Source organism: Gorilla gorilla, chromosome X, assembly GCF_029281585.2.
Source record: "Gorilla gorilla gorilla isolate KB3781 chromosome X, NHGRI_mGorGor1-v2.1_pri, whole genome shotgun sequence".
Lineage (NCBI taxonomy): Eukaryota > Metazoa > Chordata > Mammalia > Primates > Hominidae > Gorilla > Gorilla gorilla.
This window is the reverse complement of record NC_073247.2, coordinates 63,404,836-63,431,803: the sequence shown is the minus strand read 5'-3', so window position 1 is coordinate 63,431,803 and position 26,968 is coordinate 63,404,836. Positions and strand designations below refer to the sequence as shown.

Sequence of the window (26,968 nt, the reverse complement as noted above, 5' to 3'; positions counted from 1 at the left end):
GGTTTCACCATGTTGGCCAGGTTAGTCTCGAACCCCTGACCTCAAGTGACCTGCCCACCTTGGCCTCCCAAAGTGCTGGGATTACAGGCGTGAGCCACCACACCTGGCCCTCCCCTTATGTTATTTCTTTGATCATTCCCTTCCCTTAATTTGCTCTGTTTTCTTGTTTGGGAATGTCTGTTAGTTGGGTGTTGAACTTCCTGTAGGCTGTTGATCCTGTAGGCTGCTTACCTTTTCTCTCATACTTTCTATTTTATGGTATGTGAATAAGTTAATAGAAAGTCTGACTGAGCCAGGCGTGGTGGCTCATGCCTGTAATCCCAGCACTTTGGGAGGCTGAGGCGGGAGGATCGCTTGAGCCCAGAAGTTCGAGACCAGCCTGGGCAATATGATAACATGATGAAACCCTGTCTCTACAAAAAAAAAAAAAAAAAAAAAAAGAAAGAAAGAAAGAAAAAGAAAAAGAAAAAAAAAGAAAGTCTGACTGAGTGGTGAGCTGCCTGTGTATCCAGGCTTGTTTGTCCACTCACTGGCTTCATTTTGGCGAGCTGGCAGGGAGTTGGTTGTTATAATCCCCAAAGGCCAGAATGAATAGCACTTTATTTTGGGGGCACCAACATGCCACTAGGTGTCTTGACTCATCCAAGATAGTTTAATTCCTTTAGCAAGCAGCCCTCTGATACTTTGCCTACGGGTGAATGCCAGGTGGCCTGTGTTCTAGGTCTGGGGGTTGGGGTGGCAGGGAAGGAAGGATGTCATATACTTACCTTCCATTTATCCCTGTGTCCAGTGCCGTGGTTCCTCCTACCCTCTCTTGCAGCTACCATCTCCAAGTCTGGAGTCTCTCTGGGCCTCTGCTGGCCTGACTGTCTCCCTCCTCAGCTTCAGGCCCCTAAGTGGTGTTCCTGGATCTCCCTCAACTGTGAACACCCTGCTGTTTGTTTTTTTGCTTCCAGAAATTTGTTGAAATCTCTCACCCACTGATCTCACCCTCTCCCATCCTCCTCCCTGTTATGAGTTCATACTTTATTTTATTCCTTCACTTTCATTATGGTGGGGTCCTGGGAGAGAGAGGAGATAAACATTTATGCCCTTGAGGTGGAAACTAAGGCGAAAGCTACTTTAAAAAATGGTTGTTTTGCTTTTTCAACCCAGACTGAAACTGGAAACTATTAGTAGGCCCCCCACATAGCCAAGCCTGGATGACCTCATTTGGGGTCATCCAAGCTGTGTTGCTTCTGGCCCCAGCCCTTATCATAAGCATTCCTCCAGTGGCCTCCAGAGCACCCCTTTCCTCAACCTCTGCTGCCTAGACCATGGAGTCAAGCGAGCCCTCAGTCGAGGAACCGGACACCTGGGTTCTGATCCCAGCCCTGCCCCTGCCTCCCTCTGGACCCCTGGGCCAGCCCCTCCACCTCTCTGGGTGCCCTCTCTGTGGCTTGAGAGGCTCTCCGTCTGCTGTAAGCTGGGCTTTGCCGGGATTGGCTGGGTGCTTCGAGGGCAGCCCAGCCTCTTTGTCCAGGCGGTGGGAGCAAGTGGGCCAGAGATGGGCCCCAAGCACTCAGGAGGGGGCTTGGAGGCTGAGCTGAGGCTTCTGCAACAGCAGGCTGTGCTAGCTGCTCCCCCTTCCGCCCACTCTTTCCCATCATGGCTGAACCTCTATCTCTCTGCCTCCAGCAGAGAGAGGAGAGAAGGCAGGGCTATAGAGCTAGTTCTGTTTTCCTTTGCTTCTTCTTTCTCTCTGTCATTGTAGTACTGAGCTGATCTGTGCTACAATACCTGTGCCTAACCGCACCTTCCTTTTTTGGTGTTCCCCCTTTCTGTCCTTGAATGATTGTCTCTTCTAGAAGCGCTCCTTGAGTGTTCATGGGGTGGGGGGCCTTGGGCTGCACTGTGTGGTGGGGAGACAGGAGACAGATGAGGGAGAGGGGCCAAGCTTGCAGGCTGGAATGGGAGATGAAGTGCCACTTGGCTCTGGGATGACAGAAGGAAGCAGCAGCTGTAGCAGTTAAAAGCATTGGTTTTGGAATCAGACAAACCTAGACTTGAATCTCGGCTCTACTACTTATTAGCTGTGTGAGTCTGGGTAAGTCACATTGCTCCTCCGTACCTCAGTGACTGCATCCATACAATGAGAAGAACTACTTTGCACAACAGTTATGAAGACTGTGCAAAGTAGTAGGTACAACTGTGGACCACTGTAGGTGCAACTAAATAGTAACTTTATGGCTGGGCATGGTGGCTCATGTCTGTACTCCCAGCACTTTGGGAGGCCGAGGCAGGATTGCTTGAGGCCAGGAGTTTGAGACCAGCCTGGGCAACATAGCAAGACCCCATCTCTACAAAAAATGAAAAAATTAGCTGGGCGTGGTGGTGTATGCCTGTAGTCTTAGCTACTCGGGAGACTGAGAGCAGAAGATTACTTGAGCCCAGAAGTTCAAGGATGTAGTGAGCTATGATCATGCCACGGCACTCCAGCCTGGGTGACAGAATGAGACCCTGTCTAAAAAAATAAATAAGGCCGGGTGTGGTGGGTCACGCTTGTAATCCTAGCACTTTGGGAGGCTGAGGCAGGTGGATCACTTGAGGCCAGGAGTTCGAGACCAGCCTGGCCAATATTGTGATACTCCATCTCTACTAAAAGTACAAAAATTAGCTGGATGTGGTGGTGCACACCTGTAATCCCAGCTACTTGGGAGGCTGGGGCACGAGAATCACTTGAACCTGGGAGACAGAAGTTGCAGTGAGCCGAGATTGCACCACTGTACTCCAGCCTGGGTGACAGAGTGAGACTCTGTCTCAAAAAATAAAAAATAAGAAAAATAAATAGTAACTTTATGATTATTTGGATTATTATAAGGCAGAATATGCTAAGGCCCAAACAAAGTCTGCTTATTACTTTATTATGATGATATAACATGTAGTATTTGCTTATGATTGAAAGGAGCGTGAGGTTAGGGAAGGTATTCTCTAAGGAGGCAGCTTTTGACCTCATCACTCCTTGGATCAAGCCTCCCCAGGGGCTCCCTGGCAACTACAGAATGAGGTTCACGCTGTGCTGCCTGGTATTCAAGGCTCTCTTGGTTGTAATCTCTGCCTTTCTTCTCTTCAAAATGTAAATGTGAAGTGATACTTGTCTCTTTATTTCCTGAAAAAGACATTTTAAAAGTGATAGACAAATATTTCATTTGAGGTATATAGCAATCTTCCTCATCATTGTCATCATCATCAACATCATTTTTATCATCCCAGAACCTGTACAGTGAGTTGTGTTAAACAAGGACTATAGGAACAATAATCACCAGCAAAAGGATAGCCAGCAACTGAAACCATCATGGCCTTCATTTTGTCCTTTACCGCCATCTTTGCCTTCAGGATTGTTTGGCTCCATTACTAAAAGTGATTCCAGTATCCAACAAGCTTTCTGATTTTTCCTATGGTTCTATTTCTTCTTTTTAAATAATCTTCATGAGACTTTCTTGCATAACACCATTACCTCATCCACCTGTTCGCTATACTTTTTGTCATTTCTAGGTCTGATTCTTGGCTTCCTTAGAAAAGAGTCTTCCTCTCTACCTGAATCATCTTTCTTTCTTTTTTTTTTTTTTTGAGATAGAGTCTCACTCTGTTGCCCAGGCTGGAGTGCAGTGGTGCAATCTTGGCTCATTGCAACCTCCACCTCCCGGATTCAAGCAATTCTCTGCCTTAGCCTCCCAAGTAGCTGGGATTACAGGCACTGCACCCACCACCACGCCCAGCTAATTTTTTTGTATTTTTAGTAGAGACGGGGTTTCACCATCTTGGCCAGGCTGGTCTTGAACTCCTAACCTTGTGATCCACCCGCCTCAGCCTCCCAAAATGCTGGGATTGCAGGCGTGAGCCACTGCGCCTGGCTACCTGAATCATCTTTCAAAAGGTTTTCACTTTCACTTTTTTTTGTTTTTTAGATGGAGTTTCGCTCTTTCACCCAGGCCGGAGTCAAGTGGCATGATCTGGGCTCACTGCAACCTCTGCCCCCCAGGTTCAAGCGATTCTCCTGCCTCAGCCTCCTGAGTAGCTGGGATTATAGGCGCCCACCATCATGCCTGGCTAATTTTTGTATTTGTAGTAGAGATGGGGTTTTACCATGTTGGCCAGGCTGGTCTCCAACCCCTGACCTCAGGCAATTCACCCGCCTTGGCCTCCCAAAGAGCTGGGATTACAGGTGTGAACCACCATGCCCGGCCTACTTTTACTTTTTACATTGTCATGATTTAGGTGTCACTTGAACTTGGGAATCATCTTTACCTCCCCCTAGTGCTTTTCTTCTTCCTCGCTGTCACAAGTAGGTCTTCACGCCACTTGTGGTTTAGGGAAGTGCTTGCATGCTCCTTTGGGTAAGGCTACAGCTCCACTCATTCCTCAAGTCACTCTGTTTCCTTCCTAACCCTACACTCAAGTTGTACTGAACTATGTAGAGTTTGCTAAGCATGTCAGGCTTCTTTATGCTTCCATGCCTTTATTCTGGCTGTTCCTATGGCTAAATGCCCTTTTTTTTTTTTTTTTTTTTGACAGAGTCTCACTGTGTCTCCCAGGCTGGAGTGCAATGGTGTGATCACGGCTCACTGCAGCCTCTACCTCCTGGGCTCAAGTGATCCTCCCACTCCAGCCTCCCAAGTAGCTGGGACCACAGGCATGGGCTACCACACCTGGCTAATTTTTTGGTTGTTTGTAGGGACAGGGTCTCCCTATGTTGTCCAGGCTTGTCTAAAACTCTTGGGCTGAGGCAGTCTTCCCACCTCAGCCTCCTGAGTAGCTGGGACTATAGGCACACACCATCATGCCCACCTAATTTTTGTATTTTTGTAGAGACAGAGTTTTGCTATGTTGCCCAGGCTGGTCTCGACCTGGGCTCAAGCAATCCTCTCACTTTAACCTCCCGAGTAGCTGGGACTATAGGCACACACTAAAATGCCTGGCTAATTTTTATTTCATTGTAGAGACGGGATCTCCCTGTGATCCCCAGGCTGGTCTCGAACTCCTGGGCTCAAGCAGTCCTCCCACCTTGGCTTCCTAAAGTGCTGGGATTATAGGCATGAGCCGCCGTGCCTGGCCCCAAATGCCTTTTTACCCTTGTCTACATGGCAGATAACCAGTTAACTTTTTTTTTTTTTTGACATAGGGTTATGCTCTGTTGCCCAGGCTAGAGTGCAGTGGCATGATCGTAGCTCGCTGAAGCCTCAAATTCCTGGGCTCAAGTGATCCTCCTGCCTCAGCCTCCCTAGTAGCTGAGGGAGGCCTAGAAACTTATTTCTCTCTGGTGCCACCACGCCTGGCTAACTATTCAAATTTGAAGAACATCTAAGTACCTCACACTGTTCAAGGCACTTGGAAACAGTGAGCAAAATAGACAAAACCTCTGCCCTGTGGAGCTGAGATTCTAGTGTATGGATGTCTGGGATGGGTGTGGAAAAGAAACAAATAAACAAGAAGACACATAATATGTCAAGTAGTGGTAAGTGCTATGGGGAAAAATAAAGCTGCATGAGCCTGGGGAGTGCAGAAGGCCCAGTCAGCTCCACCACAGCCAGTGTTTGCACAACCATTATTAAGCAGCATTTTCTCATTTAAGCATTTTCCAATGTTATCACATATTCTTTATAACCATAATCCTCCCAACAACCGTATCATATTAGTGCTATTATTATCTCCATTACATTGATGAAGAAACTGAAACTTAGGGTCATAAATCGCATAGCTGGAAGAGGCAGAGCTGAGACCCAAATCCAGGCCTGTCTGACCTAAAGCCTGGACTCATAACTACTGTCATTCTACAAACTTCAACACAATTCTCTGAAGTCAGAATTATTATGCCTATTTTATAGTTGGGGAAACTAAGTTCAGAGAGGAGAATGGATTCATCCATGGGTTGCACAGCAAATGAATGGATTTGAACCCAGATCTGTGAAGGCTGGGGCCTTCTACAAACCCTGAGGCCTAAGGCTCTATAGACTTGCTTGCCTCTACATTTCTAGGGCCCAAGCAAGTTACCAGTTGAAGCCCTTGGCCCTCCACACTTCTCTTCCCTCCCATAGTTCATATGGAGCCTTGAGATATGTGGATACCCCAGCCAAAACCTCCAAGCCCTGTCTATCTCCCCTTCCCCTTAGGCCGCTCCTTGGTCCTAACAGATGGACCTGGGTAATAAGACCATGCAGTTCCTGAAAGTAAGCCCAAGAAATTTAGGCAGGAAATTCTGAGGTCCTTGGTGCTTGAAGTGCAGCCTAGAAGGGACAGGGCCAAAGATCCTTATGGGTCCTGATGGCATTACAGACCTTTTGCCTGATGGAGAGTGGCCCCTAAAATGTGGGCCCCAGTGTAGGGCCTTCTGTTTATCAGTACAACCCATGAGATTGTGATTCGTAATAGGCTGCCCTCCAAGATCCTCCACCTTTGGCTTTCTGAGCTAGGTTCTGCTTTGCAGGGAAGGGAGCAGGGGGTGTTCTGTGGGCCTGGGCCTTCAGAGGCTGTGGCCGGTGAAGAATAGAGCTTTCCCAGCAAGCCCTGGTGGACATGTGCACTGATTCTTACGCCCCCCGCTTCACAGTATTTTGTTCCCAGTACTCTCAGGCTACTTAACCAATTTAATTTCTTAGTAGCTTTTAAAAAATTATACTTTCAATGCATTTTTAAATTAGGAAATTTAGAAAAACTAGGAAAAGTAGAGGAGAAAAACATTACACATAATTACAGCACCCAGAGGCAGCCACTCTGAGCATCTGGTGTATTGCCCTTGTTCTCTGCATTTTTTTCATGTAGTTGAAATGATTTTACACATACAATTTTTTTCTTGATTTTTCCATTTGAGCATTTCCCATGTCATTGCATATTCTTCATAACCATCATTTTTAGTGGCAACTGATATACCACGATGGACTTAAACATCCTCTTAATGTAGGGTGTAGAAGCTGTGCTCATTTTTTTCACTGGTTTAAATCATGCTGCGATAGGCTTCCTTGCACACACAGCATCAAAGGAACTTACAGCTTTTAGGGAATTGACCTTATATAGGGACAATTGTATTCAGCTTATTTCCCTTTCTAGATGGTCCCTCTAGCTGGGTCCGATTCGTTTATTTAGTCATTCATTTATTCATTAATTTCATCACCACATATTTACTCCATACGCCTGGAAACCAGACTCTGAGATCTGGGGGTCCAAGCAGGAATGAGACAGAGCGCCTGACTACCAGGAGCTCCCAGTCGCTGGGAGAGTCAGCCATGGAAATAGACAATTTCAGAACAGTTTGATCAGGGCTGTGATGGAGTCAAGAAAAGGATACTGTGGGAGAACAGAGGAGGGGCTCCTAACCCAGCCTAGGGATGTTAAGATACGCTTCCTGGAGGAGGTGGTTTCTAAATGGGTCATGGAGGATGAATAGGAGTTGGCTGGAATAAGAAAGGGAGCTTCCTGTTAAACACAATGAGTTGGATAAACTTATTTCTCTCTGTTGCTTTCCCAAATCTCATTAAAATATGAAAAAAGGAGTAAAAAAGGTAGAAACACATAAGGTCTGGGATGCTGACCAGAAGTAAACTATTCTACTTAGAGAATCCCAGCAGTGCTCAGGATTGAGAGGTACTGAAGGTACATCCTCGGAAGGCAGGATGAAGTATGGACCTGAGAATGGGAATGTTGAAAGTCTTTTCTGTCTGGGCACAGTGGTTCATGACTGTAACTCCCCCCCCACTTTGGGAGGCTGAGGTGGGAGGATTGCTTGAGCTCAGGAGTTTGAGACCAGCCTGGGCAACATAGTAAAACCCTGTCTCAAACAAACAAACAAACAAACAAACAAAAGATTGGCTGGGTGTGGTGGCATGTACCTGTGGTTCTAGCTACTCAGGAGGCTGAGGTGGGAGGATCGCTTGATGAGCCCAGGAGGTCAAGGCTGTGAGCTATGCTCACACCACTGCCTCCTAGTCTGGGCAGCAGAGAGAGACCTTGTCTTAAAAAAAAAAGTCTTGTCTTTTTGGTCCTTCCCCAACCCCATCCAGACAGTGAGTCCCCCACTCCCAGCTGCATCCCTGCAGATGGAGGTTGCTTCTTTGGAGAAACTGAAGTTAAGAGGCTTTGACTTGAAGTCACCAAGTACAGTGGAGGATGGGGTGAAACAGGCCTGCAGGCAAAGGGATCTGCAGCCTAAAACAGTGGAACCCCAACTTCCTTCCACTTAAAACAGTGGGACTCCAACCTCCTTCAACTCCCCCACTTCTAGGACACCAAAGTCAGGTACACAGATGAGATCAAAGGATTGTTCTCCGGGGAAACTGAAAGGCCCCAGAAAAAAAGGCCTCCAAAAGCCGACATTTGGAAGTCTTCTAACAAAAGAACAGACTTTCAGCCCAGTAATTTGATAGTGAAGCCCACCACCTGGCAAGCCCCACCTGCACACAGAGTTTCCAAGCAGCTTGGTAGTGTCATGGGAACTAATCTAGGAACACCAGCCAAGGACCCTTAAGATTAGGTATATTTTATTTTAATGTAAACTAAACCTCAGTACACTGGGCCAGGCATGGTGGCCTATGCCTGTAATCCCAGCATTTTGAGGGGGCTGAGGTGGGAGGATCACTTAAGCCCAGGAGTCTGAGACCAGCCTGGGCAACATAGCAAGACCTTGCCTCTAAACTAAAAAAAAAAAAAGAGAGAGAGAAAGAAAGAAAAGAAATAAACCTCAGCATATGTTTTTAAAAACCCCAAGCTCTTGGTAGCCAGAGATAATCAGATAGTCCAAGGCTATTTGAGGAAAACCATCAACTTGGAAGACTGATTGAAAAAGCAAACAAACAAACATAAAAAAGGAACTTGGAAGGTAATGAAGGGAGGAGAAGAAACCTGGGAAATTAAAAATAGTGAGAGCTAAAATAAAAATTTCAGCAGAAGGATTAGAAAATAAAAGGTGAGGAGATATCCTAGGAAGCAGAATAACAAGACAAAGGGACAACAGAAGAGAAAAGATGAGAAAATTGGAGGATCAATTGAGGAACTCCAACAGCCAACAATAGGAGTTCCAGAAATAGAGAATGGAGGGAAGAGCAGGAAGGAAATTCTCAAAGACATAATACAAGAACATTTCCTAGAACTGAAGGAGTGAAAACTCCTGCTGAGTACCCAGCAAGATAAATGATAAAAAGACCCATGCCAAGATATGCCGCTGTGACATTTCAGAATACCAGGGCTTAAAGGGAAGATCCTAAAAGCTTCCAGAGAAAAAACATCATATACAAAGAATCAAGAAAAGGAATTACGTTGGACTTATCAACAGCAACACTGGAAGCTAGGATATGATGGAGCAGTGTTCTCAATATTCTGAGGGAAAAGAATTTCCAACCTAGAAGTCTATACTCAGTTGAATGGTCAATCAAGTACCAAGTATGAGGGTATATAAGATCTAAAGGTTTTAAGTCCTATGCCTCCTTTCTCAGGAAGCCCTGGGGAATGTGCTCCAGCAAAATATGAGCATAAACTCTAAAAAAAAAAAAAAAAAAAAAAAAAAAAAAGAAAGGAAAAAAAAAGCCACGGAATCTAGGAAACAGGAAGTTCAACGCAAAGGAGAGGTGAAAGGAATTCCTAGATGATGGAAAAGAGAGAGGTTCTTTTTTCTTTTTTTTGAGACGGAGTCTCGCTGTGTCGCCCGGTCTGGAGTGCAGTGGCGCGATCTTAGCTCACTGCAACCTCCGCCTCCCAGGTTCAAGCTATTCTTCAGCTTCAGCCTCCCGAGTAGCTGGGATTACAGGTGTTCGCTACTACGTCCGGCTAATTTTTGTATTTTTAGTAGAGATAGGGTTTCACCATGTTGGCCAGGCTGATCTCAAGTCCCTGACCTCAGTTGATCTGCCCACCTCGGCCTCCCAAAATGTTGGGATTACAGGCATGAGCCACCACGCCTGGCCTGAGAGAGAGGTTCTTAGGGCAACATCTGGGCAGGCCTAGAGAGCAGCCAGCCTAGATTGCAGCAGGAAGGTGGGTGTTTTTAAGGGAAACAAAGAGTCCGATGGATTACCTGATATGTCAAAGCATATTGAGAGGAGAATTGCGCTTCTGACAGTTTGGGGAGAATTGATCATTTGTATGAAGAGAACTAAGCCGACAAAAAAATAATGGACAGTAATCAGGCTGGGCACGGTGGCTCATGCCTGTAATCCCAGCACTTTGGGAGGCTGAGGTAGGTGAATCTCTTGAGCCCGGGAGTTTGAGACCAGTCTGGGCAACATGGCGAAACCCCGTCTCTACAAAAAATACAAAAATTCACCAGGTGTGGTGGTGCATGCCTGTAGTCCCATCTACTCAGGAGGCTGAGGTGGGAGGATCACTTGAGCCCAGGAAGTTGAGGCTGCAGTGAGCTGTGATTGTGTTACTGCAGCCTGGGCAATAGGATGAGGACCTGTCTCAAAAAAGAAAAAATATAGACAGTAAACAATAGCAGGGAAAATAAAAAGTTGTACGGGAAAGGAAATGTAATCATAGTATGTCATATGATTTATCCATTATTAGTATCCATGCAGTCATAATAACGTAGACCACCAGCCTAGGCAACATGATGAAACCCCATCTCTACAAAAAATGTAAAAATTAGCCAGGCATGATGGTGCATGCCTGTAATACCAGCTACTCAGGAGGCTGAGGTGGGAGATACTGCTTGACCCCAGGAGGCAGAGGTTGCAGTGAGCTGAGATTGTGCCACCGCACTCCATCCTGGGTGACAAAAAAAAAAATGTAGACCACCAATGTTGATTTAACCCAAACTTTGTGATATAACTCTGATGGTAGAATGAGAGGAGGGCACAGTTGTTCAGTTGCAGGACACTTGGAGTGAATGGAAGTGGTCACTGCACAGTCGTGTGTAAAAACAGCATTTAGGCTGGGTACGGTGGCTCACGGCAGTAATCCCAGCACTTTGGGAGGCTGAAGTGGGCAGATCACTTGAGGTCAGGAGTTCGAGACCAGCCTGGCCAACATGGTGAAGCCCTGTCTTTACAAAAAAATATGAAAATTAGCTGGGCACGGTGGCACATGCCTGTAATCCCAACTACTCAGGAGGCTGAGGCAAGAGAATCGCTTGAACCCGGGAGGCAGAGGTTGCAGTGAGCCAAGATCATGCCATTGCACTCCAGCCTGGGCGACAGAGTGAGGCTCCGTCTCAAACAAACAAAAAAAAGTTCCTTTAGCAGACAGTGTGAGAAAGGAGCTGACATTTGCGGTTAGGTGTAAGGTGATATTCAGGAGAGAAAGTGCAAGGCTGATTTGGGGCCGGTTCTCAGCTTTTGGAGAGACCCCCATGATTTCTGGGCCAGGGTACCTGTCTCTTTTTCCTCAGGACACTCCTGGGAGGAGCCCCGTTCATAGTTGCCCTTCAAGTTTCATTCTTCAAAAAATCTACTTCTGGGCCAGGCGAGGTGGCTCACGCCTGTAATCCCAGCACTTTGGGCGGCTGAGGCAGGTGGATTGCCTGAGGTCGGGAGTTCGAGACCAGCCTGACCAACATGGTGAAACCCCATCTCTACTAAAAATACAGAATTAGCCGGGCATGATGGCACGTGTCTGTAATCCCAGCTACTCAGGAGGCTGAGGCAGGAGAATCGCTTGAACCCAGGAGGCGGAGGTTGCAGTGAGCCAAGATTGCGCCACTGCACTCCAGCCTGGTGACAGAGTGAGACTCTGTCTCAAAAAAAAAAAAAAAAAAAAAAAAAATCTACTTCTGTTGATGTTCAGTCTCCTTTCTGTAGGAGACATAATCTTTTAGGCATGTTATTCAGATTCTGGCTTGAGGACCAGTCTGTGATCATTCAAGTTACTCCGCATTATCTCATTTCTGATGCATTTTGTATTTATTTAATTAGTTTTGCTTTCAGGGACAAGCTTCTTGATCTAATTTCAGGTTCCTGGGAAGAGGCACCATATTGTTCCCCAGTTACTGCTTATGGGTGGCTTGGAGCATGGCAGGAAATCTAGTCAAGAGGCAAGGGCAGAAACTCCAACACAGCAGCTCCAAGGCCTCCATTCTTTTCAGTCATTCTGCTCTGTCTTCCCCATAAGTCCCCAAAAGGTTCAGGAACTTTCGATATTCTGCCATTTATTCTCCCATCTTCCAGATTGCTTCTTCTTCTTTTTTTTTTTTTTTGAGACGGAGTCTCACTCTGTTGCCCAGGCTGGAGTGCAGTGGCGCGATCTCAGCTCACTGCAAGCTCTGCGTACTGGGTTCATGCCATTCTCCTGCCTCAGCCTCCCGAGTAGCTGGGACCACAGGCACCCACCACCACGCCCGGCTAATTTTTTGTATTTTTAGTAGAGATGGGGTTTCACCGAGTTAGCCATGATGGTTTCGATCTCCTGACCTTGTGATCTGCCCGCCTCGGCCTCCCAAAGTGCTGGGATTACAGGCGTGAGCCATGGCGCCCGGCCAAATTCTTGTACCTGGAAGAAGCAACATTAAAGTCCCTGGTCAGATTACATGCCTGTTTTTGATTCAGAAAATATGGTTACTATCCTCAAAGCTCCAACAAGTTACTATTTATTGGCCATCACTGCTGAGGATGGGAGTTGGCATATCCAAATCTCTTGAGAATCCTGGGGCCTAAGTGGCCTTTCATTAAGACAAGGCTGGCCAGGTGCAGTGGCTCATGCCTGTAATCCCAGCAATTTGGGAGGCCGAGGCAGGTGGATCACTTGAAGTCAGGAGTTCGAGACCAGCCTGGCCAACATGGCGAAACCCTGTCTCTATTAAAAACACAAAAATTAGCCGGGCACAGTGGTGGGCACCTGTAATCCCAGCTACTCAGGAGGCTGAGGCAGGAGAATCGCTTGAACCTGGGAGGCGGAGGTTGCAGTGAACCAAGATAGTGCCATTGCACTCCAGCCTGGGCGACAGAGCAAGACTCTGTCTCTAAATAAACAAATAAATAAATAAATAAATAAATAAAAGGCTGTGGGGAGTAGCAGGAGAAATCGGTCTCCTTTACTGACATGGATTGATGAAGAGGGATCTAGTCCTTGGGTCTATTGCTTCTCCTTGTAGACAGCAGAATCTAGTTGATAAAAGAGATAAACTTTGGGGTTCTGAAGAAATAGAATATTTTAAGGCCTAAAGATTGCTTGGAACTCAACTAACACAGCCTTATCACTTTACAGGTGAAGAACCAAGGTCCAGAGGGAAATGACTTGTCCGAGTTCACACTGCCAATTAGGGAATGAGCCATAAAAGGACCTAGCGTTCTTTCTACCAGTCTATACTGCCTCCCAAAAGAATGGTGGCCCAGCTTCATGAACATTGGACAGTGCATGAGCCTCTGAGGAGGTGTAGGATAGCACTGATGATTGTTCTATACATAATGAATAATATGCTAAATGCATAAAGGGTGATGGACCCTGGGGTGAGCTGCACCCCCACATTGAGAGTCATATGATGCTGTGTACCCTCAAGCTAGTAAGAATCAGTCCATAGCGAGAATTGGCGAATTCCCCACTGCATCATGACTTGGAGCTCTTTTGCTCCCCTTTGCTGCCATCTTGAGGACTGTCACATATCACATAGAAATACTTTTGGAGCAGAGGTATATTTCTCATAATCTCTCAGATGAAAGAGCACTGGAGAGGAAAGGTCTGTTGGTGCCTCTCTGGCTTGATATTGAGGAATGAAGATAAGGGAACTCTCTGTCATAGTGCATATGTGCCCGGCACTGAGCTTCTGGTACAGTGGAACGTGGTGGTAGGAACATGAGCTTTGGGGTTCACTCCGAGCTTCTCCGCTTGTGTGACCTTGGGCAAGTCATTTTGACCTTTGTGAGTCTCAGTTTCATCATCTTGAAATTGGATGAATAACCCCCACTTTGCAGGATCAAAGGAGATAATGTACAAAAAGAGGCTAACACTATGCCTGGTACATAGTAGGTACTCACAGTTTGTTCACAGTGGTGGTGGGGGTGATTAGATGTGTTGCTTAAACCTTAGGTAGACTGGGGCAAGTGGCCAGTCCACGAGCTCCTTGAGAGGTTGTATTCCCAGGGCAGGGCCTGGTAGACAGCAGACTGAATACATGTGTGCTGGGTTTGGGGGTAGGTGGGTGGTGAAGAGATCGGTCTGCCTAGAGCAGAGGGTTAGTGTTAGGGAGAGAGGCTGAGAGGCTTGGCCTCAGTTCTGTAGGCATCTGGGGAGTCATTGAAGTCAGGCCCCTCAGGCCTGGTACCTGAGAATAATTGGGCCAGGCCTCAGAAGCAATCTTGTTGCTGCAGAAGGAGATGGAACATTTTAATAAATGTGATAAGGTGCGCTGTGGCCCTGGTCCTCTGTTCCTTCAGGGGGCTGAGAAGGCTAAGGATTGGTGCTACTGGCATCTGCTGAGCATGTACCATGTGCCAGGCACTGTGCTAGGCTGAGCCTCACAGCCACACCCCATAAAGGGAGTGACTCTCACCGCAGCCCACCCCCAAAGCCCCATTTTACAAGGCAAAGCACTGACACTCAACATAGTGAAATACCTTCCCTAGGATTCCATGGCTTGTGAGTAGCGGAACCGGGAGTGCTGTGGTTGCAGCACCCTGATGCTTGCCTGCCCCACCTCGCCAGCGGGGCCTGCTTTCATTCTTTCAACAAATGCTCCCTTCTGAGGTCCACCTGCTCCTCTCCCTGTGTGTATCTCTGTCATTTAGCGCTTAGCATAGATGGACACTCCCCTCACTAAAGCCACGTCTTGGCTCTCTCAGCTGAGGACAGAGCCTGTGCTGTGTTCATCTCTGTCTCCTTCGCAGCATGAGTGAGGGTGGGAGGCCTGAGGTGAAGATGGAGGAAGATGACAAGGGGGAAGTCCGTGTCCCACACGCTCCCACTTTCAAATTCCATGGTCCTCCTCCACCCCTTCCCTGCACGCAGTGAACACCAGCCCCACTGTCCTGATCCTCCCTCCCGTACACACACACACACGTGCGTGCGCACACACACACACACGTGTGTGCACTCACGTATACACTCTCACACTCTTCTTGGGAAGGCGTAGTGGGAGGGGAAGGGTGTGGTTCAGATTTCACTCATCCCCGGTTCCCTCAGTGATGTCCCCAACTCCATTCTCTTCTCTCGCCCTTCTTTTGCCTCTAAAGAGGCCTCACAATGAAAACGGCAGACCAGTGTAGTAGAAAGGAGCCCAGCGGCTGACTCATTTATCTCCTCAGCCTCGTTCTCTTCATCTGGGAAATAAGCAGGTTGGACCAGGCAGTTGGCAAAGCCCCTTCCATGGTGTTAATAATACCTGGCATTTGCCTACCGGGTTCCAAAGGGCTTAATTATCCCAACAGCCCGGTGAGGATCGGCCTCGTGTCACAAACGGGGAGACCGAGGCTCAGACTCAGAGAGGTGAAGTGACTTGCCCAGGTCATGGGGCTGGTAAGTGGCAGAGCCAATATCTGAACCTAGGTCTTTCTGTGTTTCAAGCTTGGGCTTTGCCCCTGCCCACGGCTGCTGGCTGCCTTGAGGAAAGCTACGCTCCTCACTGTGATCCACTAGGCCCCACATGTTTGGTTCCTGGTGCCTCTTTGACCTCACTTCTGACCACTCTACCCTCTTGCTCACTGCACCCCAGCACCACCGTCTTCCTCTCCATCCCTCCAACTGGCGAGGCACTCTACCGTCTCTCGGCCTTGCACTTGCTATTCTCTTCTCTCCGCATGAAATAACCCTTCCCCTCATTTTTGTGATGTGCATTAGGCCTCCCCCCCAAAGCCACTCTACCTAGGGCAGAGGGAGAAGAGAGCATATACTGACCGTTTTGGTTTTTTTTCTCTGTTTCCCTTTCAGATCTGATGGTGAGAATTCCAGAACAGTCAGGTCAGTACCTCCTTTCTTTAGTACTAGTTGGGAGATGGGGCAGGGCCTGGGGTGGGGGCCTCTGGTTTGTAACTGCAGGATCCATGGGCAAGGGGAGGGGCCAACTCAAGGGTGTCTTCCCTGTTGGTATTAGGGGTGGCTATGGAGTGGGGTGAGAGGGCAGTTGGGGGATGTGGCAGCTGTGGGGAGGGGGTTCAAGACTGTTCCTTAGTCTTTCTGACACTAGTTGACTTGGGAGCTTGGCTGAACACCATAGGGGCTCATAGGAGCTGCCCAGATATGAAAGCTTAGAGGTCAGCTCTGGACCAAGGACTTTTTCCACCTTCTCCTCCCAGGGTAAGAGGGCATGATCGATGCTGAGCTTCCCTGGTCTAGCGTTCACTTTCCACCCTGAATCTGTGCCAGCCCTGAGTAGTGGGATTTGAATGGACTCTGGATGTAACACATTCTAGACATTAGAACTATACATTATGGCGACAAGGAAAATTTTTTTGTGTGTGCTTGGTAAAAAAAGTTTACAAGCTTCAGTACATTTTATTTTATTTTATTTTTGTTGTTGTTATTGTTGTTACTGACCCATTGGTAGACATAGTAAGTTTTAAAGATGTGCTCAATCTGCCAGTTGGGGAGGCAGGAGTAAAACTTGGGTAAAGGTAAAGACAAGGGACCTTTGTGCATTTCCCAGGCCTTACCCCATCAGAAGCTTCATGAAGGCAGAGGTGTCAAGTATAGGGATTATATAGGAATGATGGGGGTGCTCAGGCTAGGACCCACTCAGCCTTAACATCCAGGATGGGGGCTATGGGATAGGCCACTGAGCTGAGCTGAGCCCAGGCAGCAGAGGCACAGATGGGTACAGTCTTTCCCAGCCACGGCTGCCAGTAGCATAATTGGCACCTTTGTGAAGAATAGAAAAAGATGTCCCTTTCAAGGGCACCCCCTCTGAGTGGCTCCATTGAGCATAGCATGGGTTGGATATCAGCCCCTGTTCATATCCTTTTGGCTGTGACCCTTTGTGAAAGGCACAGCTTGCCTGACTGTATGCAGCAGCCCTGGTCCTGTCATTCAGGCAGTGGATATGGGCTGGGGACAGAGGATGCCAGCATACAGACAAAAGTATCTAATGAGACACACTCTGTTCTAGCACCCCAGACAGGGGATCTGGGGTAAACACACGGATACCCAGAGCCAAGAATGGGGCTGTGGGATAAACACACACTGAAGCCAGCTTTAATGCAATCAGTCCCAGTGTCCAGGAAAGGGGTTTGTGACAAGACATAATTAGTCCTAGCATGCAGCCAAGGAGCATGTCATGGGCACAGCTTGTCCTGGCACTTAGGAAGGCACCTGTCTAGCAAAGGGAATAGATCTCAGTGTCCCACCGTGGGTTTGGAGAGAGGCCACCCGAGCATGGGGCTCCTGCAAGCATCCCCGGTGATGTGCCTGCTACTTGTTGAAGAAGAAGATTGAAAACATCTCTAGTTCTCAGCTCTTCCCAGCAAGGAAGTTCCTGGGACCTAGAGCTCAGGACATTTAATAACGAGCATAATCATAAGTCATGTGATGATATACATTTGGGCCTTTACAACTTACAGAAGTTGTCAGGGACTTTCTTTTGTCTGATCCTCCCAGTGACACTGTAGGTAGAACCTGAGCTGGCCTAATCATCGTTTTACAGCTGAGGAAACTGAGGCTCACAGTGGTTATGGGTTTTGCCTGCAGCCAGGCAGCTAATATGTGGATTCAGCTAATATATGGATCCTGAGCCAGGATTCAAACCCAAGTCTGCCTGGCACCAACCCAGAGTGCTACCCATACCATCAGCATGGGAGCTCTCGACAGCCTGGCAGATAATAATCATCATCCTCATCCTCATCCTAATATTAGCAATTATAGCAATCACCATTTGTTCCTCACATACTAACAACTTGGAATATGATCTTATTTAATGCTCACAACAGCCCTAATAAGCATGGATTACAATCCCTGATTTACAGATGAGGAGAAGGAGGTTCTGAGAGAGTCAGTGCCTTGGGCTGTCTGATTCCAAAGCCAGCATTTAATTTATTCAGACATGCTTCCTGACATCCATCCTGGGCCCAGAGTCAAGGAGGCTATAGGGGCCTAGAGGAGTCAGCATCTGGGAAGCGAGGGTCAAACTCAGGCTATGGGAAGGGGCTAAAGCATGGCGTGTGTGGGGCAATATCTTGACAACATGGTGGGAAGGCAACTTGAACTTGCAACCAGGGCTGGGTAGGGACCTACTTGTAAATTTTTGAATTCGCTCCAGTTAGGGTGAAGGAGAGCTTGCTGGAGCAGGCAGTGTCTGAGCAGGGCTGTTGGGGACTGCCGTGCAGATTTGCATAAGGAGGGTGTCCCCGGAGGTGGGATCAGCTTGTGGAGGGAAGCGAGGGGGGTGGGTTTAGAGACAGGGAGCCATCCGTGGGGCTAAAATAGAAGATCTAGGCAGGAAAAGAGCCAGTAAGGTCAGAACGCGGGTCAGGACTGGGTCACAGCGACCTTCTGTCATCAGTGGGGAGCTGGGGAAGTTGGAGGAGAGAGGCGAGGCTCTGTGGCCCAGGAAGGGCAGAAACACTGGATCCATGCACAGGTCTCCATTTGGGGGTAGGTTGCTTTCTAGTTGTGTGACTGGACAATCTGTTTGTCTCTTGGAACCCCAGTTTCCTCATCTAATAAACTTCATGTGTGCATGCATGCGTGTGTGGAGGGGGAAGGGCTAGGGAGGTGGAAGAAACACCGAGGAGAGGCGCTAGGCCTGGGCTTTTATGGGAACTGAATAGCAAGGAGAGAGCAGAGTCGGTAGATTGCAAGCCACCCTTGGCATGACCCAGGCCTGAGGGCTTCTAAAGTATGGGGTGCCACAGGAAGTGTGGCGTCTAATTAGAGCTGAACAGTTGGTGATGGGGGTGGGGGGTAGGCATGGGCAGAGAAAGGTGCCTGGACTTCTTGTGGGTCCCTGAGAAGTTGTCACAGATCTGACCTAAAGACACTTTAAGCCAAGGTCCAGAGAGGGATTGGCCATGGCTCGAGGTCACAAAGCTAGCTAGCAGCAGAGCCTGCTTCCTAGCTGTGCACTCTTTGCAAAATCACTTAACTTCTCTGGTTCTTAGTTTCTCATGGGTAAAACGGAAACAATAGTCTTGACTTCTCTGGGTTGATGAGAGAACTTAAAGTAAAGCAATGCTCGGTGTGAAATAGTGGTGCAACAAACTGTAGTGTCCTCTGCTTTCCCCTAACCCAATCCATTGTCATATGCTATATAGTCAGGCTGGAAGAATGTGAACAAGCGTAGAACTTGAAAACAGAGAGGGCAGGACGGGCCTGATGAGGCCCTCACCAGAAGATGAGAGGGCCCAGGCCTAGAGGCACTGCTGCGGTGAGGGTCAGCCTGAACTTGTTGGCCCTGGGGACCAGGCTGGGGTTGCTAGGCACGCAAGGATGAAAGCAGGAGGAGGTGGCCTGTTGCTAGGGAAGGAGGGAGGGGGTGGGGGAGCCGCTGCCACCCGCGGAGACAGGGACGTCCCTATGGCAACGGGAGCCACTGCAGTTGGAGGAGAAGTGGGAGGAGGAGCCTCCCACTGTGGGCCTCAGTGCTCCAATCTGTCCTACAGGAGTTTGGATTAGATAATCTCTTGTTTTCACCTCTTGGCAATCTGGGATGGCCAAGACCTCATGAACCATCTGTGGCTCCCCCATCCACACGTCCAAGACACTACCCATCCCCAGAGCCATCCAGCTGCATCACCTCCCATGATGCCTCCCATTTGGCTCAGCCTGGTTGCCCACCCTGCCCTGTTCCTACCACTTCCTTTGCCTGGAACCTTGCCACTTACTGCTTCCCAGTCTGGGGTTGCTGCAGACACAGGTGAGCCAGCTCGGGCCAGCCCAAATGGGAGCATGATGATGGTGTAGACAGCCAGTTTGTGAGGACAGAAGTCTAGAGGAGTCAGAGCTAGATTTTGACAGTGGGAAAGAGGAGGAGGTAACTTTCCAGGAAGCTAAAGAAGGGCAAGAAGGGGTAAGAGGTTTCTCTTCTCCTCCCCTTCCTCTCTGTGTTCTGCCGCCGCCTGGCCCAGCCCCAGGAAGTGGGTGACCCCTAAGCTGGCTGAGTGCCTGGTTGGCACCGAAATAAACTTGCCTTCTCTCTCTTCCCCTCCCCTTGCCTCTGTCCCCTCTGTCCTGGCTTTAATTAGCAGCCCTGGGGATGAGTCACTTGGCAGCTGGGGAGGGAGGCTGCACAGAGCTCAGTGAAGCTTCGACTCCTGCCCTGAGCCTTACGGGCAGCACCTCTGTGTTCATGCATGTGGGTGTGCACTGCTGCATGGCAGCGTGGCTGTGAAGAGCAAAGTGCAACACTGCATGCTGGCGCGTGGCCCTGCATGTCAGGGGGTCTGCAGAGAACCATATCTGGTTGCTGCTGCGTTTGTTGCTGTGTGCCACTGAATGTCAGCGTGTGTGAGCGTGTGGCTGGAGCGTGTGGCTGTGGTTGCAAGTGTCAGGGAAACAGGGAGCTTCTGGGTGAACAAACACAAACGCTGGACAATTGCATTCACCCCTCTCTACCTAAGTGTTCTTTATGCGATTTTGCTTACACAAACCCTGCACTTACATTCCCAATTTTCACTTGTCTTAGTCTGGGTACACTTTGTTGTGAGGAACGGAAGCCCACTCAAGCTAGCTCAAGAATAAAGGGCTAATGAGGGAGACTATTGTGAGGCTACATTTCACAGAATCTAAGAACAGTTAATGAAAAACAGCCAGGCCTCACACCAACTGGAAGTGGGACCAGGAAGTCGAGGACCAAGGTTGCTGTCTCGCTGTCTGCATCTCCTGGGCCCATGTCTCATCTTTCTCCATCTCTCATGGCTTGCCTGGTCCCTGTCATCTCTTTTTCTTTCTTTCTTTCTTTTTCTTTTTCTTTTCTTTTTTTTTTTTTTTTTTTTTGAGACGGATACTTGCTCTGTCGCCCAGGCTGGAGTGCAATGCCATGATCTTGGCTCACTGCAACCTCCACCTCCTGGGTTCAAGCGATTCTCCTGCCTCAGCCTCCCAAGTAGCTGGGACTACAGGCGTGTGCCACCACGCCCAGCTAATTTTTGTATTTTTAGTAGAGATGGGGTTTCACCATTTTGGCCAGGATGGTCTCGATCTCTTGACCTCGTGATCCCCCCACCTCGGCCTCCCAAAGTGCTGGGATTATAGGTGTGAGCCACTGCGCCCAGCCTATCATCTCTTTTTCATGGACTTCTCTCTCTGGACCAGCTTCCTCTGCTTGCCCATGGCCTGACATGGCCACCAACCTGGAAGCTATGTGACCTTTTCCAGCTTCAGGATCTGCCCCTCCTGCCATTGGACTGCAGTGATCCTCCAGCCTGTGGTAACACAAGGCAGCAAGGGGCCGTGTGAGATAATTGATTCCCTCAGAATTGGATGAGAGGAGAGAGAGAAAACACTTGGTACTTCGTGTTTCTTCTGCAGTAAGCACAGTTTTTATGTGTACCCAAGTGAGGTCAGAGCTGGTCGGCTCAGAGGCAAACACTTGTAAGATTGTTTTTGGTTCCTATTTTATAGCAAGATGACCTTTGCTCACTGTGCTTTCAAGTTCCATATCCTTGCATCAAAACATGCTGTTTTGTCTAAAAGTGCCCTCTTATTTTATGCCGAAAAAGCTTTTAAATGTACAGTGAATATTACCATTGCTACCAGCTTGTGGTAATTTTTCATAACCTCAGAACAACTGGTATAAAGCTACTGATGGTACAGCTGCTACCCAGCTCTTGGTGGCCTCAGGAATTTTGATATTTTATGAGTTCAGTGACTGAATTTATAGTTACCTCCAGTATATAATTACAAGTACACATTATCAATGTTATCAGCTTGATGCTGGAGCTTACTTTTCCACTAATACAAACCCTGCAGGTTTTACATTAATTACAGAGGGAACTAATGACCCCTTAGACAAGTTTTCACCTATGAATAAAGAGTTTGGAATCAGCTGTGCCAGTAATGACTGTTCTCCAGACACAGGAGCGATGTCCACAGCTCTGGCCTTGGCCCTGACCTCGCATCCTCTGGCCGAGACTAGGGGCTTCCCATCACCTCCTCAGAGGCCTCCTGACTCTGGCCTGGCACACAGCAGGTGCTGTTATTTTTAATAAAATTGATAGTTTTATGATTGCTATTAAAGCCATCTTCCATATCTAAATGGTAAACCTAAGTGGGAGAGATTATCCCAGGTTCTGGGCAGTCTCCTTCAACTCCTCCCCCTGCCCTTTTCTCACTGTTCCAAATAGTAATAATTGCTTTGAGTCAGAAAATGTCTGCTAAATATCAGGTACTATTACAGAGCACTGGAGACACATTATCTTTAATCTTTGTGGCCACCCTGCCAAGTAGGGGTGACTTACAGGTGGGGAAACTGAAACCTAGAGAGGTAAAATGACTTGCCCCAAATTGTCCATCCACACATCCATTCATTTATTCCTTCATTCAAGGATTTATTGAGTGCCTACAATGTGCCAGATGCTGCTAAATGTGGCTGATAGGGTGGTGAGTAACAGCCCTGCTGTGATGAAGCCCACTGTCTGGTCAGGAAATAGACAAGGAGACAGACAATTACAGACAATTATAGGGGAAGTGCAGGGTGCTGTGGGAGCACCACGGAAATATACCCAACCCAGCCTGAGGGCCAGGGAGGCTTCTCCAAGCTGACATCTAAGTGGAAGCTTGGAGCATGAGTAGAAGTTAGCCAGGGGAGGGGTTGGGTGGGGCAAAGTGAAGTGAAGAGTGTTGCAGGCCAGAACTGCGAGAAGAGTGTTTGGCACCCACATTTGTGAAGAACTAAAGGAGTATCTGCAGTGAGATGGCACTGTCATGAGAAACGGTCTCGTCTGGAAAGGGAGCAGAAGGTTCATCGGGAGGCTGGAACTGTGGCCCTGGTTGCTTAAGTCCAGAGCTGAGGAGCTGCAGGACCCAGTAACAGTTTCCATGTGACAATTGTGGGCCTGGGAGCCTCCTGGGTCGGCCTGGCCAACAGCAGGCTGGGATTCTAGTGGCCACAGTGCCCTCTAGTGTCCACCGGCCCACCTTGCAGCCTCCACCTCTGTCCATTGTCCCCCCACCATGTGTGACCAGGTGCCCTGTGCTGAGTGCTGGGGACACTGGGATGAACAAGACACAGCTCTCACAGAGCTCCCGACAGAGAAGGGGCAGCAGGCATCTGAACACAGTGTTGAGAGAAGCCGGCTGAGAGAAGAGCAGGGCGGAAGGACGCAAGGGAGGTGACCCAACCTGCTTGGGTGGGGTCAAGGCAGGTTCCCAGAGGGCACAACATCTAGCTGACTTTTGAAAAACAAGGGGGAGCCAGCCAGGTGGGGAGATGACAGTGGGGACACAGCAGGACAACAGAGGTACTATTACAGAGCATTTGACACACATTCTCTTTAATAAGGCTTGGAGCAGCAGAGTGTACCTGAGAGTTGCAGGTGCTTCTGTCTGGGTGGGGTGCAGGTTGAAGGTGGGGGGAAGGCTGAGACTAGCTGGAGGTGTGGGGTAGGGGCTAGCTCACAGAAGGTTCTAGGATGCCTGCCACCAGCTCATCATGGGCACTTAGTGAATGGAATCATATAAGAAGCTTCACTACCCTTTGGGATCACAGACCCATCCGAGGATCTGATCAAAGCTAGAGATGTTCTCCCCAGAAATTAATGCTTTTCATACAACTTTAGGGGCTTCAAAGATACTCCCCACCCCACATGCCTGTCCCAAACCACAGGCTTCCAAACTGCTCTTCCTATAGATACAGAAACCCCGACAGAGGCCTCCAAGGCTCTGCATGCTGGGCCCCCACCTCCATCTCCAGTCTCACCTTTCTCCCCTGTGCTCTTCCCACCCCGCCACGTCAGTCTCTTCGTGCTTGCTGGAAATACCACCTCAGGTCCTTTGTCCAGGTTGTTTCCTCTGCCTGGAATGCTCTCCTCCTGCCATCTCTACTTTTTGCTCAGTTGAATTGCATTAGTTGGTGAATGTCTGTCTCTTCTCACTTGGATATAAGCTCCGTGAGAGCAGGACATTGTCTACCTGTAGTCACTGCTGTATCCAGCACCGGGGACAGTGCCTGGGCCACAGTATCTGTCGAATAAATGCATGAAGGCCCTGCCAGTGTCCCGTGGCTGGGTCAGGCTCCTCACCCTTCATTCCTTCCTCCCTTCAGCCTCTGGTGGGTCATCATCTGAGTCTGTTCAGCATGCTCAGCTGTGACTGAATTCCAAAAGTGGTCCCAGGTTCAGGGATATTTTCTTAGAAATCTTCCTCACTATCCCTGAAACAAACAGGCTTCCCATGGGTCTCCTCTGCCTCTCTGGGAGAAGGGACAGACTCTCTCAGGTTCAGGCTGAGACTATTTACCATGTGCACACTTTGTCTACCTACCAAATCCCTACAAGAACTGTGAGGTAGGAATTTCCACTCCTCTTCCATAGATGAGCAAACTGAGCTTCAGAGGGCTTACCCAGCTAAAAAGTGATAGGGCGAGGACTTGTACCCAGCTTTACCAGGCACCAAAGTGTAGGTTCTTTGTCTCACCAGAGAGGGAAAGGGCCTTACCCAAAGTCACACAGCATCATCCCTTAAAGCTACCACTACACTTTCTTTCTTTCTTTCTTTTTTGTACAGGGTCTTGCTCTGTCACCCAGGCTGGAGTGCAGCGGCATGATCTCAGCTCACTGCAACCTCCGCCTCTGGGGCTTAAGCGATCCTCCCACCTCAGCCTCCCAAGTAGCTGGGACTACAGGTGTGCACCACCATGCCTGGCTAATTTTTGTATTTTTAGTAAAGACAGGGTTTTGCCATGTTGCCCAGGCTGGTATCAAACTCCTGAGCTCAGGTGATCCACTGTCCCCCACCCACCCCACTGCTCCCAGCCTCCCAAAGTGCTGGGATTACAGGCGTGAGCCACTGCACCCGGCCCAGCACTACATTTAATGTCTCTCGGCTCCTGCCAGGTCAAGAGGGTTCAGCTCTTAGGGCAATAACTACAAATGGGCACAAGGTGAAGCTGCTGCAGGAGCTAGGAGAGTTCCTCAAGGAGAGTTAAAAAAAAAAAAAAAAAAGGCAGATGCTAAGGCCAGAGCCTTGAGGACCAGGGCTTTGAGGGGTGGGCAGAGGGAGAGAAGGTCACTAAGGACCCACAGATGCCAACCTTGTGGTGTTCCGGAGGGCCTCTCTCTCTCAGTAGCTTTGGCTTTCTTGAGAGGAACCAGCTGCCCCAGCAGGGAGGCAGGAAGGCTGGCCTGTTGCCTGTCAGCTTCTATTTCTTCTAGATCACTGGCCCCCTGGCCCCTCCCAGGGCCGCCTTCTGCTCAGAACAGCCAGGGGCCTGGGCTCTGGGACCGTGAAAGGACAGGAGCACTTCGAGCTGGACCTGTGGTATTCTCAGGAGCCCTACATCCTTCAAAGCCAAAAAACTCTCTCCTTTCTCCAGTCCCGCCCATGTGGAGGACAGAGACGTTGCTGTAATAGGCAGGCAGGGAGCCAGGGCACCTGGAGTCTACTCTGACCTGCTGCATGAACTTTAGTAAGACCCTTTTCCTCTCCAGGCCTCAATTTGCCCATCCATAAAGTCAGGCTGGGCAGTTTACTTGGAAGAACAGCCTCTTGGCATTTCTTTTGATTTTCCCTCTTCTCTTCAGGAAGCATTTCTCTCAGCCAGTCTAGAAAACAACACAGAAGAGTGAGAGCTTATTGCAGTGAGAAAGAATATTGGCCGGGGCCCCATCTTGATACCCCAACATGGGTGATTTGAATTGCACTTAATATGCAGAGTCCCAGAACAACTCCTAAACATAGTCTCTTTAACTGTGCTGAAAATAAGGGTATTTGTGAAAAGCTTCTATGGAAAGGTTTCTGTACTCACAAGGTAGCAATATGGCTGAAGGGGCAGATTCCAGGTTTGGGAATAGCCAAACCGGGTCTTGATCTTGGGGTTCTGCCACTTACTAGCAGTATTACTTCACCTCTCTCCATCTCAATTTTCTGTTCAGGAGAATAGAGCCAGCGATACAAACTTGATGGGGTGCGTGGGGAGATTCTAGCAGAGGTGCACTGAGGGAGCCCAGCCTGGGGTTTGGCCCAGAGGAGGGACTGTGAGCTCTCCAGGCTGCTTCCTCCTCCTCGGAGTTCCCAGCCCTCCTGGAGGAGTAGGGGAAGGAGCAAAGTTTCCAGTTGCAATCTGGCCTGCAGCCCAGCTGGCCTGGCCCCGCCTTCTTGGTTCCTCCTTCTAGGGAAGGGCTGGGGAGGAGGGGGTGGTGACACGGTGGAGACACCGGCTAGGCCAGGGGGCCTGCCCTTGGGACAGGTCCAGACCCATGGAGCCCCCCGGGAGGAGCAGCAGGTAGGAACCTGGGCCCCGCAGCCTGGCCCCCTCCCTTCCTGCCCAGGCCTGGACCCAGTCCCTGGGCTGCTGATTCAGCAGCCCCCTGGCTTCCTGGTTCCTGGCTCCCTTCTTGGACTCTGAGAGGCCTTTGGCCTGGGGGAGGGAGCCAGTTCAAGTGGGAGATCCCATGGGCATCCAGGTGCCCAGCTCTGGAAGGACCCTGGAACCCTGAGCAGTACAGCCTGTGGCCTGTGAGGGGTGAGCTTGGCTCCTACCCTGCTCTACTAGCCTTGTGTGCGAGGCACTGCAGGGCTCCAGGCTCGCGGCCTCTGAGATTCTAACACCAACATTCCAGCAGCCTAAGAGTCTCTGAGTCTCAGATTCAAAAGAGGTAATGAGTCAAGGACTTGGGCTGGAGACTGGCACCTGAGAAGCAGTCTCCCTGATGATGATTAATCCAGAGGCTTCGATAAGAAGAGTCTCAGATTCAAAGATTCCCTGTAAGGTTCTGAGATTTGGACATCCTCAAATTCGCAGCTGGCCTGGCCCGCAGCCACGTCTCCTGGCTTTTACATGGGCTTTTGAATGGCCAGGCCCTGACCACAGTCTGCCTCTGTGGGCTTGTGGGGGACAGGGGCTGGCTGACCTGGAAGGGGTCGGCTCCACTCCCAGCTTGCTCTGGCTCCGGCTGACTGGCATACCTCTGGCATCTGCGCTGCACTGGGT

General features: G+C 49.2%; 1 protein-coding gene across 10 annotated transcripts in view; it reads left to right on the top strand.

Moving 5' to 3' along the window:
- IQSEC2 (IQ motif and Sec7 domain ArfGEF 2) overlaps window positions 1-26,968 on the top strand; it is an 88,563-nt gene that overhangs the window by 13,664 nt on the left and 47,931 nt on the right. For 4 of the 10 annotated variants that reach the window (XM_055376482.2, XM_055376487.2, XM_031006062.3 and 1 more), the window contains exon 2: window positions 15,820-15,849. The exons of 1 other annotated variant lie outside the window; for it this stretch is intronic. In XM_055376482.2, the coding sequence (XP_055232457.1) occupies window positions 15,820-15,849 (30 nt within the window). Of the gene's footprint in view, window positions 1-15,819; window positions 15,850-22,642; window positions 26,261-26,968 lie in introns of those variants that run through there. 5 more of the 10 variants (XM_063703065.1, XM_055376488.2, XM_055376484.2 and 2 more) reach the window with 3 other exon arrangements.